The 18,535-nt window shown below is 47.0% G+C and overlaps 1 protein-coding gene across 3 annotated transcripts; it reads right to left on the bottom strand.

Annotated features, from left to right (window-relative positions):
* Window positions 1-3,448: 3,448 nt before the first annotated feature.
* On the bottom strand, window positions 3,449-18,529 carry ELK1 (ELK1, ETS transcription factor). Of its 3 annotated transcripts, none has more exons than XM_008068371.1 (6): window positions 18,510-18,529; window positions 9,812-10,055; window positions 6,947-7,396; window positions 5,958-6,389; window positions 4,922-5,023; window positions 3,449-4,836 (listed from the first exon to the last, which is right to left on the bottom strand). In XM_008068371.1, the coding sequence occupies exons 2-6, from the start codon at window positions 10,019-10,021 to the stop codon at window positions 4,738-4,740; spliced, it is 1,293 nt and encodes a 430-aa protein (XP_008066562.1). In that variant the 5' UTR covers window positions 10,022-10,055; window positions 18,510-18,529; the 3' UTR covers window positions 3,449-4,737. The 3 variants fall into 3 exon arrangements, with proteins under 3 accessions (XP_008066562.1, XP_021573398.1, XP_008066563.1); XM_021717723.1 differs by lacking the exon at window positions 18,510-18,529 and adding an exon at window positions 18,030-18,230; XM_008068372.2 differs by lacking the exons at window positions 5,958-6,389; window positions 18,510-18,529 and adding an exon at window positions 18,030-18,135 and having other exon boundaries at window positions 4,922-4,961; window positions 7,337-7,396.
* Between the last annotated feature and the right edge of the window lie 6 nt (window positions 18,530-18,535).

Here is an 18,535-nt window from a genome sequence, read left to right as displayed (position 1 = left end):
GAAACGCCATTCTGCAAATTCAAAACAAGATAAACGAATTTGATCAGTTGTTAAAACAGAATAGTGGTCTTGTTTTATGGGTGATAAGGTGTGTGTTAATATCTGTATCCATTACAGATTTTTTTTTTGAGTTAGAGTCTCACTCTGTCACCCAGGCTGGAGTGCAGTGGCATGATCACAGCTCACAGCAGCCTCAACTTCCTGGGCTCAGGCGATCCTTTTGCCTTGGCCTTCCAAGTAGCCAGAACTAGACACACGCTACCACACCCGGCTAATTTTTTGATTTATTGTAGAGATGAGGTCTCGCTGCCCCAGGTGGGTCTCGAACCCGCGGGCTCAGGCAATCTACTCACCTCAGCCTCCCAAAGGCGCGGGATTACAGGCTGAGCCACAGAGTCCAGCTATAAGCCTGTCTTTCACAGTATGCTTTGAACAAAGAGGTCTTGTTTAGTTTGTAAGACTTCAGACATCAGTGCTGTTATACTGTGAAAACAAACTCCCCAAGAAACCTGAAATTCTGGCCAGCTGCTTTATTTAATCATCTGTTGCCCTGGTAATAATGTTATAGTCGATATTTTCTTTATTCCTAAACTGTATAAATACTCATAGGATTCCCTGTGGAAGACTGTTGGCACTTTCATTTTCTCCCACACACATTTAGGCAATAAAATGACTCTGCAGACTCCTTATTTAAACAAAGAGTGAGAAAGTCTTGTCTCATTTAATTATTATATCTCTACTTGATACTATGTATTCGTCTGTTTCTTATAGTTCTCCCTAATTAAATAGCAGCTCTACAAGGCAGGGATTTTTGTCTGGTTTGTTACTGCTGAGCCTGCAGGACATTAGATAGGCACCAGCAAACAGTAAATGCTCAATATACATTTGCTGAATGAATCAACAAATGAATGAACACAACTTTAGAGATTCTGGTAAGCACTAAGAACAGTCTGAGTTAGAGGTAAATGTTTAGGCACCACCTGGGGGATAAGTATTATTTTGAGTTCTGGGACTGGATAAGACCACTTAGAGAGGATGTGAGAGAAGACAGAAGAGAGCCCCAAGCAAAACCCTGGGGAATGCCAGCATTTCAAATTTTAGAGAACTGGGAGGAGGGGCCTGTAGGGGAAAAGGACAAACAGAAGAGGCTTTTCTCCTAGGCCTGGCACATTCAATGTGTGGTCTCTCAAATACTGTCTCATTTTCTTTCACATTTTTCTTAACTTATACACAGTGTTTTGGGTTTACAGCCTCTGCTACAGTCTCTTAACCACACAGCCTCTCAGGCTGTCACTCAGAGTCATTTTCTTTGTCACAGATCCCCAGCCTGACTACAGTCTCCTACTAACAGTTTCACACTCACAATCATATCTTACAGTGTCTCATTTGGCCAATATCACCAATACTTTCTCTCACCAGTTTCTCTCTTTCTCTCTCTCTCACACACACAGTCACATCATCTCATGAAACATTTTGGTCACTCATTCAGCATGTCATTTTCTCACATATACAAATAGTCACTGACTTATAGTCACTACTGACTCGTCTCTCATGAAGTTTCTCGCACACAGAAAATCACTTCTCCTACCCCTTCTCACTCAAGCCACTTTTTCACACACCCACAGGCCCGATTACAGCCTCTCCTACAGTCTCCTACAAAGACTTTCACACACACACACAACCACACAGTATCTCACTGTCTTCATCACATAGTCTCACATTTCTTCTCAACCAGCTTCCAGGGTACCTGGTCCTTGATTGACAGCTTTTTATAAAGTCGCTTGCAAAGAGTTTTACACATAGGCACACAATCAGTTTCTCAGCTACTGTCTCAGTCACCCGTTCAGTCCCACCATCATTGTTCCTCCGTCTGCCTATGATACACGCAGTCACTAATTCACAATTGCTACTAGGCCCTTGGTAAGTCACACACAACCAGATGCCCATGTCCTGTCTCATTTGTGCACATAACCGTGTTCCTCACCGGGTCATCTTATCATGTACCCATGTGCACAACTGCAGCCTCACAGGTTTCTCCAACACCCCGTCATGTGGTTGTTCAGTGTGTTCCCACGCAGTCTCATTTGCTCAGCTTTCCTGACTTCCATTCTCTTATAGTTCCTGACTTCCATTCTCTTATGAAGACCCCCCCGACATTGCCCAGTTTCTCTCCCACCAGCGCCGAGTTCCAGTTATTGCTACTGCGAGTCTCACAAACAGTGCTTCTCTCCTGCACACTCAGCGATGTGGTCTCTTCGCACCATTTCCATCACTCCATCTCACCACCATTTTCTTACACTTTTTCACCATCCCTGAGCCTGTGGGAGAGGCTGGAGCAGTAACTGGGAATCAATTTGCCACTAGTCTCAGGTACACACACACACATACACATAGTTACAGCCTCTCACTCTATTCACAGTCCTTCATCCTCAGTTTCTCAGTCTTTTTTTTTTTTTGAGTCAGGGTCTTACTCTGTCACCCAGACTGGAGTGCAGTAGCATGATCACAGCTCACCGCAGCCTTGACCTCCTGGGCTCAGGTGATCCTCCTGTCTCAGCCTTCCAAGTAGCTGAGACTACAGATGCACACCACCACACCTGGCTAATCATTTGATTTTTTGTAGAGACAAGGTCTCGCCATATTGCCCAGGTTGGTCTCAAACTCCTTGATTCAAGTGACCCTCCTGCCTCAGCCTTCCAAAGTGCTGGGATTACAGATGTAAGCCACTACGCTTGACTTCTCACATAGTCTACAGTTTCTCATGAACTGCGTTCGTACACACAATGATGCATTCTTGTATCTTGGGTCTCAGTCACCCATTTGGCCAAAGCCATTCTCTCTCATACAATCAACCTCTCACGTGTACACTCCCATGACTTTAACTGGTATTACAGTCTTGCATAAAGTTTCATACACAACCTGTTTCTCAAATGCTGTCGCCTACAGTGAGGTTTCTCACCTACACAATCTCTACCACAATCCCTGACAAACTCTACTGTAGTTTTGTGCCCATGCGGTCCCTCACACGTGATTTTGGTCATAGTACATCTTGCTCACCATCAGCCTGTCAAACACTGAGAGAGTTGCAGTCTCCCCCCTTCTCCTAAACACAATTTTGTACATACCTTTGCAGGTTCTTGTACAGGATTTTAACCACTTACCCAGTCTTAATGACTTTCTGAAACAGTCACAATTTCTCATATAGACATGCTGTCAAAAGTTTGTGGTCACAACTGTATTCTCTCACACACATAAACACAATAACAGTTTTCCAGTTTCTTTGACACACACATATGCGGTTATCAATGTTCAGTCCCTACTACTGTTTCTGACACACACCATCACACGGTTTCTCTCACAACCAACCTCTGCCACACACTCTCATCACTCTCATCACAGTCAGCTAGTCCTAACAACATCAGGGAAAAAAATGCCAGCAGCCTCAATATCACCTTTAAAAATATATATTTACAAGAACAATTCCCCATTCTCTGGAACTCTTAGAAAAAAAAGGTCCATTTTGGGGAAGTAAAACAAACAGTGGAGACGAGTGTAGCACCGTCCCCCAAATCACCAACCCCCAGGTCCCCAGGCCTGGGCTGGGCCGGTGCTGACAGGAGGTGAGCCCAGGAGTCTTTTGAACCCCACTCTCTCCAGCCGAGAGTCAAGACAGGACAGGCTTTATGTCCCCCATTCCTCCCTCCCAACTCCAGGGACTCTTAAAGGGTCCTTTGTACCCGCCCGCAGGAAATTGGGGGGCTGGGAGGGAGGGGGCTGAAAATACACGTTTGGTATCAAAAATAAACACTTGGGGGTGGCAGGAAGAGTCCCCCCCAAATCCCTTCCTTCCCACCCACCCCATCAGATATAGGAAGAGATGCCCCCCTCTCCCCTAATGAAAAGCCCCATTTAAAAATAGATTATACTATCAAAATGGCAGGGGGTGAGAGACACAGAGACCTGGAGTACTGACTGGAGGGGCCCCCCAGACGGGGACCACCCTCCAAAAAAACCCTCCATTGGGAGGTAACAGGCAGGGCCCCAGGGAGTTTGGCAGACAAAGGAATGGCTTCTCAGGGGGGAGAAGAACAAAAGGGGCATTCCTCCCTGGCCAGAACATTGGTTAAAAAAAGGACAAGCTGTCTGAGAGAAAGGTTGTGGAGGTGGAAATTTCTATTCCAAGGGTGTGACTCCTCCTTGGCCAAGACTCCCAACCCATTACATGGTACAAATTCTTCCTGGACCCTTGAGTATGGCCAGGAATAAAACAAACAAGACAAACTAGCTTTTCTACCCACATCCCAAAATGGAGACAGGGTTCCCTCATCTCCCCAAGGGCAGGCTGAGAAATAAATAAAGAAAGGTCCTTCTCAAGCCAGACCCCGACTGTCTCATTTTGGAGGAAAAAAGTGGAGAGGTGGGGAAGATGTCCCAATCACCCCCCTAAGAGGGCTGGGCCAGGTTCCTCCCAGTGGCCTTCAAAAAATAAATAAATAAACCGTCCCTACCACTGAAGCAGGAGACGTGTAAGGGCGGCCACTGGGGGACTGACAAAGAGAGAAGTTGTGTGTTTTCTGGGTAGGAGCTGTTGAGAGATCCTTTTTCTCAAGGATCCCTACCCCACCACAATCAGCATGAGTCTGTGTCAGTTGAACTATGTTTCTCCTTCAGATGGTTGGCTGGAGAGAAGTTCAGGGGCATGGATGGAGCGACCCCAGAAAGGGGTGGTGGTGGTAGTCATGGCTTCTGGGGCCCTGGGGAGAGCACCACGGGGGTCGAGAGGCCATCCACGCTGATGGAAGGGATGTGCACCTGGGCGCTGCCGCTGGACGGAAACTGGGGGCAGAAAGAGGGAGAGAGGTCATGGATGCGGGCCACACTAGGGTCTCACCCACTCCAAGATGGGAGAAGGGGATCCTACCTGGAAAGAGAGCTTGGCCGGGCTACGGGGCGCAATGGGACTCAGGGTGCTCCAGAAGTGAATGCTGGGAGGCAGCGAGCTGGGCGTCAGCAGCACCGGGGTCTGTGGGAAAGAGGTGGTTGGAGTTCAAGTGAGCAGAAGGCAGGTGTGGGATGACAGAAGGAACTTGGTTTCAGTTCCACCACAGATTTCCCACTCACACTCTCAAGATCACGCACGACCTATAAGTTCACAGATCTAGACCTTAACCACTGAGGCCGTGCCCATGCTCTCGCTCAAACTCTATACAGACACCATCTCCCAACTCCTGAGAGCCCATCCTCAATTGCTGACACCTCACTGGTCAAAGACTGTCTACAAGCCCCTATCCACATGCTGCTCTCAAACCTCTCAAATCATCACTCCAAGCTCAGGGTCAAACTCCAACTCTTTTTTTTTTTTTGGAGTCTTACTCTGTCGCCCAGACTGGAGTGCAGTGGCATGCTCCCGGCCACCGCAGCCTCGACCTGCTGGGCTCCGGAGATCCTTCCACCTCAGCCTTCCAAGTAGCCGGAACTACAGGCATGTGCTACCATGCACGGCTAATTTTTGATTTATTGTAGAGAAGAGGTCTCGCCAAGTTGCCTGGGCTGGTCTCGAACCTGTGGGCTCAGGCAATCCACTTGCTTCAGCCTCCCAAAGTGCTGGGATTACAGGCTGAGCCACCGAGCCCAGCCAAACTCCAACTCTTAGGTCCCACCCATATACAACACAGGAAATCCAGAAAGCAAATCCCAGACCAAAAATCCCCACTAAGGTTCCCTAGGACACACCCTAACCCAGAAGCAGTCCCACAGAAAGCCTCGTGCTCTTCAGTACGACTCAAAATAGTCCCCACACCTGCTCTTCATTAATCAAGCCCCATCCCTCCAGTCCAGCCTCAGCACAGCCTCTTCAGAGACAACCACATTCGTTTTGGCTAATGCCTGTCAGTCACTCGCCACGTGCCAATCCCATTCGTGCTGGCGGACCGCCTTGCCCCTCCACAGATACTCACCAATGTATGCGTTGGGAGCAGGGACGGCGTCAGCGCTGGCCCAGGCGCCTGCAGACCAGAGCCAGTTCCCGATCCTGGAGTCCGTTCAGGTCCCGGTCCACCCAGCAAGCTCGGGCTGAGTGGAAGCTCCAGGTCCCGGGGCTTCCGGCCCTTCTGTGGCTGAGCGATCTCAGTGCTGGAAGCCGCAAGGCTGCCCACCTGCGCTGCAGTTTCCATAACGACCGCGGGCAGCCGAGTCGGCACGCCCTCTGCAGGAGGGACTTCTGGCTCAGCCTTCATGGCTGCCGGCACATACCCTTCCTCCCCTGTAACCTCCAACTCTTCCTTGGGCCCGTCCACCTTCACTTCTGGAGGCAATGTCCGGACCAAACCCGGCTCCCCCTTCAGCTCTTCCGATTTCAGGCTCGGGGCCTCCGGCGGGGTCAGGATGACCTGGGAGAGGAGTGGGCGCAGAGGGGACGTGTAAGGACTGTTGCGGGTAGAGACACTTTGTTCTGTGGCTCACAATCTGATGGGGGTGGGAATCTAAGGGATAAGACCCCCCCCCATTCGTTAAAACATGGTTCTCAGTTTACTTTTCAGAGCAGAAATATCTGCCTCATTTGGAAACATGTTAAAAATGCAAACTCTTGGGCTGCTCCCCAGATCCACATAATCAGAAACTTTGAGAGCAGGCTCCAGCAGTCTGGGGTTTAACAAGCCCTCCAGGTGATTCTGATCACGCTAAAACACAAGAAGCACTGCAGTAAGCAAACACATTCAGGCACCTATGGACATGTCGGGGTAACTACTAACTGTAGCACGCTTACTCTCCTCCTTCTTTCCCATGATTTGCACAGCTCTCCTCCCCACTTCTTTCTCAGAGGGCTTCTGTGTTCCCCCTTCCACAGGCCTGCTACGGCTCTTCTACCAGCCCCTCTCTTCATCTGGGAATTGTACATCTCTCCTCTTCACTATCTCTTACTGAATTTCTGTATTTCGGTCCTCACCTGCAGAGGCAGGCCAGCCTCCTCAGCCTCCAGGCAGGCCTCCAAGGGGCTCGGACTGGTGCTCCTGCTCCCTGAAGGGGGCACTGCTGCTCCTGCAGGAGCAGTGTTAGGAAGCACCGAGGCAGGCCGAGGATGGGGGAGTGGCTGTGGCTGTGGCTGCAGGGACTGGATGGTGAAGGTAGAGTAGAGGCCCGAGCGCATGTACTCATTCCGGCTGCTGCGTGCCAAGCCCCCTGGGCCTGCCATTCCGGCACCCTTGGGTGTGCCTGGCTTTCCAGAGGCAGTGTCCCCAGGGGTAGCATGGACAGCAGCAGGGGCCACATTTGCCATGGCGGAGGTGACAGACACCTCGGGTTGGGGTGGGCAGTCCTCCGTGGAGCACCCTGCGACCTCGGGGTAGGACACGAACTTGTAGACGAACTTCTGACCGCTCACCTTGCGGATGATATTCTGTGAAGGGAGGAGACGAACGGAAGGCCTTAGAGGAAAGGGGCAGGGTGGAGGAATGGTACTGACGGGAGATGAGGGGGTAGAGGGGTGTTTCTCGTCTCCTAGTGGTTTTCTTCCTAGTTGCCCCCCTCCTGTCTTTAGGTTCCTCCTGTCTGTTCCTCCTCCTAGCCCACCTCACCCATCTCTTTCCCAATTTGTGAGATCCTCCCTTCTCTGTCTACCTCACTTTCCTCCCCCACCCCAATTCCCTCTCTGTGTCCCTCCCCAGTTTCTCCCCCTTCTCTATTCTTCCCCTTCCAATTCTTTCTTTAATCTTCTTCCCATCCACCTTCTTCCAAGTCTCCCTGTCACTCTTCAACTTCATCTGTCTGATTCCTCCACCCTCACTGGCTCCTCTTCACAATTAGGCCCATCAAGGGGACTAGGTACAGGAGCAGGTTTTCCTCCTGGCTCTAAGAACCAGGTGTTAACAGGGTCAGGCCTTGGGGGTGGCTTCCAGAACAGTTTTGGAGATCAGCTAATGTAATAAGACAAGAAAATGAAGTAACTACTATAAATGCTGAAAGAAACTAAATTAATGTAGATGAGTAGAGTGATGAATTATTTATATAGATGATTATTTAAAGCTACTGGCAAAGAAGTAAAACAGGGCAAGGTCACTACAGAGGATGAGGTGAGGCCTCATCATTAATACTGTTTGTAGAGGTTTTAGCTAAAGCAGTAAGAAAGCGAAGTAACTGACAGCAATTAGACAAGAAAATTAAAGTACTGGTAAAAATATTGGGAGGTGGACGATCTCAAGGCTGACTTGGGTGGGTCACAGAGCATGTTTTGGGTATTTCAGGACAGGTCTGGTCTGGAGGGTTTCAGAGATATTCTGGTGGTTCCAGAAGGCAGAGTGAGGTAGCCTCGTTATCAATGTTGTTTTGGAAGTTTGAAAACAGAATAAATGCCATACATTATTAAGAGTGTGCAGCACAAGTCTAGGGCTGTTCTTGGGGACAAGAGAAGGCTGGGGTACTAGGGCATTCTGGGGAGGTCTTAATGCAGGTCAGGTATGTCACAAGGTAGGCTTGCGTTTCTCAAAAGAAGAATAAAAAGGGATATTCATTAATATTGTTTTGGAAATTTCAGCTAAAGAAATAAGAAAATGAAATAACTGGCATACATATTTGGAGGGAGGAGAAATCCAGAGCTGGTCTAGGGGTCTGAGAGGATAGGATGGAGAAAATAAAAAAACTTTAGCTATTGGAATAAGATGATGAAATCAAACAATTGCTATAAATATTGGAGTAGACCAGTGCTGCTCTGGGAGTCCAAGAGATGGGGTGTAGAGTTGACATTAAACATGTTTGGAGGCTTTAGCTAAAGAAAAAAAAATCAATAAAAAATGTTGGGGGTTCCAATGGATAGAGTAAGGAAAGATTAGTATAATATTGTGGGTGCAGTGGCTCATGCTTATAATCCCAGCACTTTGGGAGGCCGAGGTGAGAGGACTGCCTGAGCCCACAGGTTCAAGACCAGCCTGGGCAACTTGGTGAGACCTCGTCTCTACAATAAATCAAAAATTAGCTGGGCAAGGTAGCACATGCCTGTAGTTCCAGCTACTTGGAAGGCTGAGGCAGAAGGATCACCTGAGCCCAGTAGGTTGAGGCTGTAGTGGCCGTGAGTGTGCTACCGCACTCCAGCCTGGGTGACAGAGTGAGACTCCAACTAAAAAAAAAAAAAACTGTCAGGGAAGTTTTGATTCTAGGAATAAGAAAAGGAAATCTGATAGAATAAAAGAAGATTATGAAATAACTGGGGGAGCTCATCACTGGTCCAGGGGTTCCAGAGGACAGAATGAGCACCAGTCATTATTAAGAGTGCTTTCAAAGTTATGACTACAGAAATAAGGCACAAAAATGAAACACTGTATGGAGCATGGCAGGACAATATTACTTTGGGGATCTCAGGGAGTGGGATGAGGAAGAGTCAGTATTAATAATGCAATGGGCTGGGCGCCATAGCTCACAGCTGTAATCCCAGTACTTAGGGAAGCCGAGGTGAGAGAATCACTTGAGCCCAGCCTGGGGAATATAGTCAGACCTTGTATACAAAAAAAAAAAAAAGCAAAGAACAAGAAAAAACCAAAACAAAACCCAACAACAGTGTAATGACGGTTTAGCCAAAGCAGTAAGAAAAGGTAGCAGAGGTTCAAAATGTAAGAGGGACTTGATCTGCCATTGCTGGCCTTGAAGAAAATAAGTAAGATAAATATAAATATTTGGGGGCCCAACATTGGTCTGGAGGTACTGGAGGATGGGGTCAGAAATGATATATTTTAATACTATTTTCAAAGCTAGAACAAGTAAACAAAATGAAATTTCTGATGTAAAAGTCAAGGGGTCCCCGCCCTGGTCTTAGAGACCATACCTTGTCATAGTAGTACCGCAAGGCCCGGCTGAGCTTGTCGTAATTCATGTTGGTCTTGTTCTTGCGCAGCCCCCACAGCCGGGCCACCTCCTCTGCATCCACCAGCTTGAACTCACCACCATCCCGAGAGGTCCAGGAGATGATGTGGCCATTGCCTTGCTCTCTCAGCAGCTGCAGTAGAAACTGCCACAGCGTCACAGATGGGTCCATCACTGGGGGAGAGCTCACGCCATCCCAAGGGTACCTGGAGGGCAAACAGCTCAGAGCTGAGAGGCTGTGTGCATAGGAAGGGGCAGAGGTCAGCAGGAGGAGGATTCCTTTTTTTGTCATCTTGCCTCCACCTCTGTCCCCAAATCCCACCATCATTCCGTAAACACCTTCAGACTAACTTCTAAGCTTCCCAGTCTAGCTTCGGATGCTCCCCCTAATAGGATGTGACTTGTAAGGATCTTAGGATGGCATAAATTTATTTTGTATGTGGGACAAATGTGAATCTTTAAGGGATGAAGGACAGACTGTGGTAGGCAGAATAATGCCACCCCTGTCCTAATATGTCCACATCCTAATCCTTGGAACCTGTATGTTATGCTACATGGCAAAAAGGAACTTTGCAGATGAAACTAAAATTATGGCCAGGCATGGTGGCTCAGCCTATAATTCCAGTACTTTGGGAGGCCGAGGTGAGAGGATTGCCTGAACCCAGGGGTTCGAGACCAGCCTGGGCAACTCAGTAAGACCTCGTCTCTACAATAAATCACAAAAACTAGCCGGGTGTGGTGGCATACAGCTGTAGTTCCAGCTACTTGGAAGGCTGAGGTGAAGGATCGCCTAAGCCCAGCAGGTCAAGGCTGCGGTGGCTGTGAGTGTGCCAGTACACTCCAGCCTGGGTGACAAGAGTGAGACTCCAACCCAAAAAAAAAAAAAAAAAAAGAAATTAAAGTTGCAGACCTTAAGATAGGGCGATTGAGCGAGCTCAATCTAATCATATGAACTCTTAAAAGCAGAAGAGTAAGGCAGAAAGGTAGCTCAGAGATGTGATGACAGAAAAGGTGGAGAAATTCAAAATGTGAGAGGGACTTCACTTGCCATTGCTGGCTTTGAAGATGGGAGGAACGGGACTCCAAGCCAAGGATTGTGGGTAGCCTCTTAAAGCTGGGAACAGTCTTCAGCTGATAGCTAGTAAGGAAACAAGGACCTCAGTCCTACAACCTCAAGGAATTGAATTCTATCAACAACCTGAATGAGCAGTAAACAGGTTCTCCCCTAAAGCCTCCAGAAGGAACATAACCCTGCCAACATCTTGATTTCAGTCCAGTGAGACCAGTGTTGGACTTCCAACCTATAGAACTATTAAATAATAAATGTGTTATTTTAGGCAGTTAAGTCTGTGATTATTACAGCAGGCATAGAAAATTGGTGCAACCCTCTTCACTTGAATGTTATCTTCTGTATATATCACATCAATGTCAAGTTTCCCAGGAGCCTCCTTTTGCCAGACCCTTCCCTTCCTTTGCCTAGCAGTCTTCCTCATCTTTCAAGTCCCAGCCCAAAGGTCATTTCCTTGAGGAAGGCTTTCTGAAACTGAATGCCTGCTCTCTGTCCTGTTACTGTCCCTGAGTGTTCTCCTTCTTGATAACAGCAATAACTAATGTCTATTTAGTGCTTAGTACACATCAGGCACTGTTCTAAACAGAGCAGCAATCTGGCTGACTGGACAATTCAGGCTCTAGAGCCAGAGTGCCCATGTTTGATTCCTGGTTCTGCTACTTATTAGCTGCATGACCCTGGACATAATTCTTTATTCTCTTTGTACCTCAATGTTCTCATCTATAGAATAGGGACAATAATATTAATAATACCTAGTTCATAGAATTATTGTATGGATTAAATATATGCCCAGGGTATGATAAGCTCTAAACAAGTTAGTTTCTGATTTGCTCATAATTCTTTATCCGCCATTCCAAAATCCATAAATGCTCTAAAAACAGAAAGTTTTTTTGTAACTCTTTTGGCAGTAAAACCCTATTTGAAATTAAACAAGGCCCTTTCTGGTCTTTATTGATTCTCACTTAGTGAGAATGTTCATACATTTTGCTGCAGAAATATGAACGTAGCTGATTACAGCTTAGTAAGAGTGTTATATAACAAATCGTATGTGCACCATGTTACCTTCCTGAAATCTGAGGAATTTGAAATTCTGAAATACATCTGGCTGCAGGGGTTTTGGATAAGGGCATGCACACCTGTACTGTTATTTTTTCAGGCATTGGCTCATTTATCCCTCAACACAACTCTTGGAAGTAGGTATTCTTATCATCATCAATTTATAGATGAGGAAGCTGAGGTACAAAATGTCTTAAGTAACTCACACAGGCCACATAGCTATAAGTGGTAGAGTCAGCATTAGGACCCAACCAGTGAGGTTCCAGTTGTCTAAGCTTTTAATTATTAGGGTAAACTGCCCCTCACACTGACTGCTCCCTCTCACATGTCCCTCAGAGAACAGGATCCTCCCTAAACCCCATAACTACTCTCTTTCCTAAGAGCAAATGGGAAAAAAACATGAGCTTCCCGTTGCTTAAGGTAATGAACTTAAATCAAGCAACTGTTCACCTGGCTGGGATTGTTGGGTCAAGAATAAAACTTCCTATACCAGAAGGTTTTGAAGAGCCTTCCTCTATTATTTATGGCTTCTTTAATCTGCAGTGAAAGACAAAGTATGATCCTCTTATGTCTGAGCTGGTTCAAAGTTCATTCAGCAGACACAGTTTTAGGCAACTATACAAGTCACAAAGTCATGACGCGTCTGATTAAAGAGTCCTGCCATCAGAGACCTCGCTGTTTTTTTTTTTGAGAGTAAGCTTGATTCAGAGGTCTGAAGAGTTCAGAGTGACGCCTGGTGGCAAATCAGAAAATTTTACCAGTTCCTCTCATCTGTGAAATCTGATGGCTGGCTTCCAGCCTCAGTAGCACACAGGGTTTTGCATTTTGTTTATTCTCCCAGTTGACCCCTAACAAGAATTCTAGGAATCTGCCTTAGATGTGTTTACTTCTCTTCATCTCATTCACTTAGCAAGCATTTATTGAGTGCCTACTCAATAAATGGGCAAGTGCTGGGGATACACCTTTAAAGGAAACAAAAATTCATGCTCTAGTAGAATTCACATTTTAGTGGAGAAGACAGATTAGAAACAAGCCAAACATGTAGAGAGTGTGTCAGATGGTGGCAAATGCTATGGGAAAACAAGCCGGGAAGGAGGTGACCACTGAGCAAAGACCTCAACAAGGTGAATGAATGGGGCCTGTCAATACTGACAGCAGCAAGCCAGGCCGAGGAAGCAGCCTATGTGAAAGGCTCTGAGGCTGGACTGTGCCTGACAGGAAGGGGAAGAGAGGGGAGGCTGGCATGGGTAGGTGGGTGGACAGGAGGGAGGGGAAGGTGGCAGGAGATAAAAACAGAGGGGCAACAGGGGCCAGACTGAGCAAGGCTTTTTGGGTCACTGTCAGGACTTCAATTCTGAGACAGGAGCCACAAGAGGGTTGTGAACAGAGGGGTGATAGGCTGAGACTTGGATTTGTAACAGGATCCTTCCGGCTGTTGTGAGAAGAATGGACTGTTGGGGCTGAAGAGGCCACTGCAATAGTCCAAGTGAGAGATGATGGTAGTAGTAGTGGTATTGGTGGGAAGTGGCTGGGCTCTGGATAAAGTCTCAAGGCAGAACAGGGCTTGCTGACAGCATGGGGGGTGGTGAGAGAGGAGTCAAGGGTGAGTCTAGGTTTGTGGCCTGATCACCTGGAAGGATAGCACTGTGATCAACTGAGAGAGAAGCCATGCAGGAAAGTCTGTTTTAAGGAAAGATCAGGAGGCCAGTTTTGGAGATGGTCAGTTTCAGAGGCCTGTTGAACACCTATGTGTATGCTATGAGTTATAATAATTAAAAAATACAAACCAGGCATACAGCCCTTACTGTGTGCAATGTACTGTTTGAATCACTTAACTCAGTGAATCCTCAAACCAACACTAAAGGGCAGGTATAATTATTTCCCCGACTTTCCACATGAGGCACTGGAGGTATAGAAGTTAAGCAACTTGTCCAAGGTCACACAGCTGAAAGTTGGCAGAGCTGGGATTCAAACCTGAGTGGTCTGGCTCTGGCTAGCAATCCTAGCCACCTTTCACCAGCCCTTGATGAAAAGAAACATAGAAGGGTAAGTAAGACCCTAGAGGGCTACTGAGAGGCTGTTTTATACATGCGGGACACGGAGTTCTTACCTGAAAAGTGACATTTGACCTGAAAGAGGGGAAGCAACAAGCCAGGCTGCCATCCGTGGGAAGGGTGCTTGAAGCAGGGTACAGCATGTACAAAGGCTCCGAAGCAGCCATCCTGAACTATCTATGGTTCTCAGGACAGCTCCTGCCTCAAAGGGTATGCGTGTGCTGTTCTCCCTGCCAGAAGAGCTCTTCCCTCGCTTGACCTGCTTTAACACAATTATCAAGTTCCAGCACCTTCCAGAAGAACTCATTCTTCCTCTGCATGATCCAAGGCACCGAATAACCTGTCTGCCCTTGCAAATCTGTTCTTCTCTCTGGGTCTTCAGTCTCATACTCTTCTGCCCCTGCTCTGGCTGCATGACCTTGAGCAAGTTACTGAGCCTCCCAGTGCTTGTTTCCTCATCTGTAAAATGGGGATTTTTATTCTCAAAGTCAAAATACCCCTACCCTCAAAAGCTTCTGTGAGGATTAAATGTGTCAATTATGTAAAAGACTTAGGAGAGTGTCTCTGGCACCTGGCAGACACTCAACAAATATTAGCTATCAGCTAGTGCGTCACCCTTCTCCTTCCCCAAATTTCTCCCTCTCAGTCCTATGTATCACCATGGCCTACACCATCTGGCTCCCATTAGCTCTCTAACCTTGCTTTCTACCCCTCCCCCCAGCCAAACTGGCCTCCTTGATGTTCCCTGAACATGGCAGACACAACCTCACCTTAGGGCCTTTGCACTGGCTGTTCCTTCTGCCTAGTACTATTCCCCTAGACATTATGGCTCCTTCCCATCCTCCTTCAGGCCTTAATTCAAGAGTCACCTTCTGAGTGAGGTTGGCCCTGTGCCTAAGATTTCAACCATCCCAATACTCTATTCCTACTTGCCCTACTTCCTTTGTCTTCCTTAGCACTTGTTTAATATACTAATTTTACTTTTTTGTTCATATAGTTTGTCTCCCCTACTTTTAATGTCTGCTCCACAAGGGCAGGGCAGGTATTTATGCCTGTTTTGTTCCCTACCATATTCTGTAGCTAAAAGAGTGCCTGGTACTCATTAGGTGCTCAGTAAAGGTTTGTTGAAGAACAGTCTCGACTAAGTAGCCTTTTTTTCTGTGTAGAGACAGAGGTCTATGTTGTCCAGGGTAGTCTTGAACTCTTGGCCTCAAAGGATCCTCAGCTTCCAAAGCCCTGGGATTATAGGCGTAAGTCACCACACCCAACTCCAATGAATTGTCCTCTTAAATAGCTCTCATTCCTTCTTTTTATCCATTTGTCCCCTATAGTGATGTCTGAAATTATATTTTTTCTCATTTATTTATGCAATAGATTCTTACCGAACACCTATATCTACCTGGTACACTTTCAGGTACTGGAGACAAAGCAGTGAATAAACAGACAAAAACTATAAGTCCTCGTGGGACTCCCATTCTAATGGGGAGAAACAGATAATAAACAAACAAACTACACAGTGTGTAATATAGTGATAAGGGGCAAAGGGACAAACAAAGCAGGGAAGGTGCCCGAGCACTGCTGGGTGTGCAGGTTCAGATGGTCAAGGAAGAGTTGACTTTTTGTTTCTACAATTAGCATTCTTAGAAACATTTTGTATATTACATGTGCCTTAATGTAGTGTATGCCAAGCATCACAGTGTGACAAACACATTCTTTACTGAAATAGCACTACCCAGATCCAACAGAATGAAAGTACTCTTAGAAACATTTTTTATACTTGCCCCGTTATATACACCACAGTTTGTTTTTGAGAGGCAGAGGGTCTTGCTATGCTGTCCAGGCTGGCCTAGGACTCCCAGCCTCAAGCCATCCTCCCACCTCAGCCTCCCAAGGAGCTGGGACTGTAGGCACACACCACCACACCCAGCTATACACCACGGTTTTATGAACACATTTTTTCAATGAAATAGCATAACCTTTATTTACATATACAACTAGTACTCTTAGAAACAGTTTTTATGCCTGTGCCTTTACAGTTACACATGTCAGTTTTTTGAACACATCCTTTTGATAAAATAAAGCTCATCTTATTCACACATAAACTGGCATTCTTACAAACATGTTTGACACACATGTAGAGCGTTTCATGCACCATGGTGTGGTGAACATTCTTTGAACCAAGTGCTGAAAAGAACCAGGCAGAGATCCAGGAGTAGTGTTCAGGGTAGAAAGAAAAGCCAATGCAAAGGCCCTGAGGCTGGACTACGCCTGATGTGTTTGAGGAGCAGGGACGTGGAGACAGTATGGTTGGAGCATGGTTAGGAGGTGGGGAGGTGTAGGAGGTAAGGCCAGAGAGGTTACTTGTTTTACTATTAACTTACAGGTTTTCTATTTGGAGGGGATTCTGGTTGATTCTCCCATTTTACAAATGAGAAGATAGGTGCAGACAGAAAGTGTGAATTCACTCATCTAAGGTCATATAGCTGCTGGGAATGAGGGTGGTAGGTGCTGAGACAAGGTATGAAATGGAGACAGCTCTCTGCAGGCAGAGAACAGCAAAAACAGAAGCTTGGAGAGGGGAACTAACTTGGTTTTTAAGGAGTGGGCTGGGATGAGGTTCAAGAGGGGAGCCTCAGCTGGGCGTGGTGGCTAACTCTTGTAATCCTAGCATTTTGGGAGGCAAGGGCAAGAGGATTGCCTGAACCCAGGAGTTCGAGACTAGAATGGGCAACATAGAGAGATCCCTGTCTCTACAAAAAGCAAAAAAAAAAAAAAAAATTAGCCGGGTATTGTGGCACATGCCTGCGCAGCTATTCAGGAGGCTGAGGTGGGAGTATTGCTTGAACTGAGGAGTTCAAGGCTGCAGTAAGTTATGATGGCGCCACTGCACTCCAGCCTAGGTGACAGGGCAAGACCTTGTCTCTCTCTTATTTTTTTAGTCCTGCAGGTGCAGGGCCTCAAAAATTGGGTTAAGACTCAGAATTGTTCCTCTCTATGGAAATCTTTAGTAAAAGCTGAAAGATTTATACGATCTGAATAGAAACCAGAGTATGATCTTGTCTCTTAAAAAAATAAAATAAGAAGGGAGCCTCAAAAATTATCCTGCACCTTGAGTGCTTACTGGGCCACCTTTGAGTAAGGTGTTTAACCTCCCTATGCCCCAGCTTCTTTAGTACCTATTACATAGGGTTGTGGTGAAAACACTTTGCCTGATACACAGCAGATGCTCAATAAATGTTAGCTCCTATTGGCATTATTACTATTATCACTAGCACTAATATATTCACTTATCGCTAGTGCGCAGAACATCTTTGTGGTTAAGAGTGTGAGGAAGGAGTGTGTTCCAGAGTAAAAAATCCCTGGGTTCAACCAGCACACAGGCTGACCCACTATTACGAGGTGGGGGACAGGGAAGGCTATGGACTAATCCACCACAAAGAAAAGAAGAGGATCTGGACGTTCTCTTCTGGGCAGGAAAAGAAAAAAAAGGAGGAAAATACAAGTACACAGGCTGACCCTCCTCTGATTACAAAGCACTGGACTCATGGGAGGATACGTAAGGGAGTGTGTGAATGCAAGCACACAGGTAGCAGGAAGGCCAATGAATAGATCCAGTACAAAGGGAGGGAAGATGGGCACATCTACTGGGGAAAAGAGGGGCAGAACGGCTTACAGACTCCTGCACCAGAGTGAGGGGAGAGAAAAGCCATCACACAGACTGATTAAAAAGGGACAAGGACAAGGCCATACATTGAGTTACTGAAAATAGGGAGATAAAAAGCACTAAAACGACCCATTAAAAGGAAGGGAGAAGCCCAAGGACTGGAGTGATAGCCTACAAAAAAGGGAAGAGAGATAGGGCAATGGATTGATAACTGGGGGATGTGAATCCAAACATGTAGACTGATCCACTATAAAACGGGGGGGGGGAACTGATAAAGCGACGGGTTGATGGATTGGGGGACTGGAGGAAGCAGGAATACAAACTCAGACGGACTCACTGTTAAAGAGGGTGTGTGGGGGGCATGGAGCCACAGATTGATTCGTTACAAGGAACAGGAGGGGTGGAATAAACAAGGCCACAGACGGGTCTCCTGAAAGTTGAGGCTAGGAGAAATACAAACACTCAGATACACCTACTATTAAGGGGGATGGACACTGCTACAGACTGATTTTCTCTAAGTGGGGGTCGGGGGGGAGGCAAGACCATGGACGAGTCCACCGTAACTTGGGGTGGGGAGAAATATAAGCACGCAGACCGATCCATTATACAACGGGAGGGGGAGGTTAGGCCACGGTCAGATTCACTACAAGGGGCGAAAGGATTGGGCAATGCCACACGCAGGTCTACCAGCTGTGGTGGCGGCAGTGGGGAGTCGAACACCAGCAGGCCACAGGCCAAGGCACATCCCCCACGCGGGGGCGGGAAGGATACGTGGGGTCACGGTCGGGGCCCTCCACCCTCCAGGCCCAGGGCTCACCTGTGTGTAGCGCGGCGGCAGCGTTG

The sequence above is a fragment of the Carlito syrichta genome, unplaced genomic scaffold, assembly GCF_000164805.1.
Source record: "Carlito syrichta isolate Samal-C Ts95f unplaced genomic scaffold, Tarsius_syrichta-2.0.1 Scaffold310585, whole genome shotgun sequence".
Lineage (NCBI taxonomy): Eukaryota > Metazoa > Chordata > Mammalia > Primates > Tarsiidae > Carlito > Carlito syrichta.
Note: the sequence above shows the minus strand (reverse complement) of the source record. Positions and strands in the feature narration are given on the sequence as shown.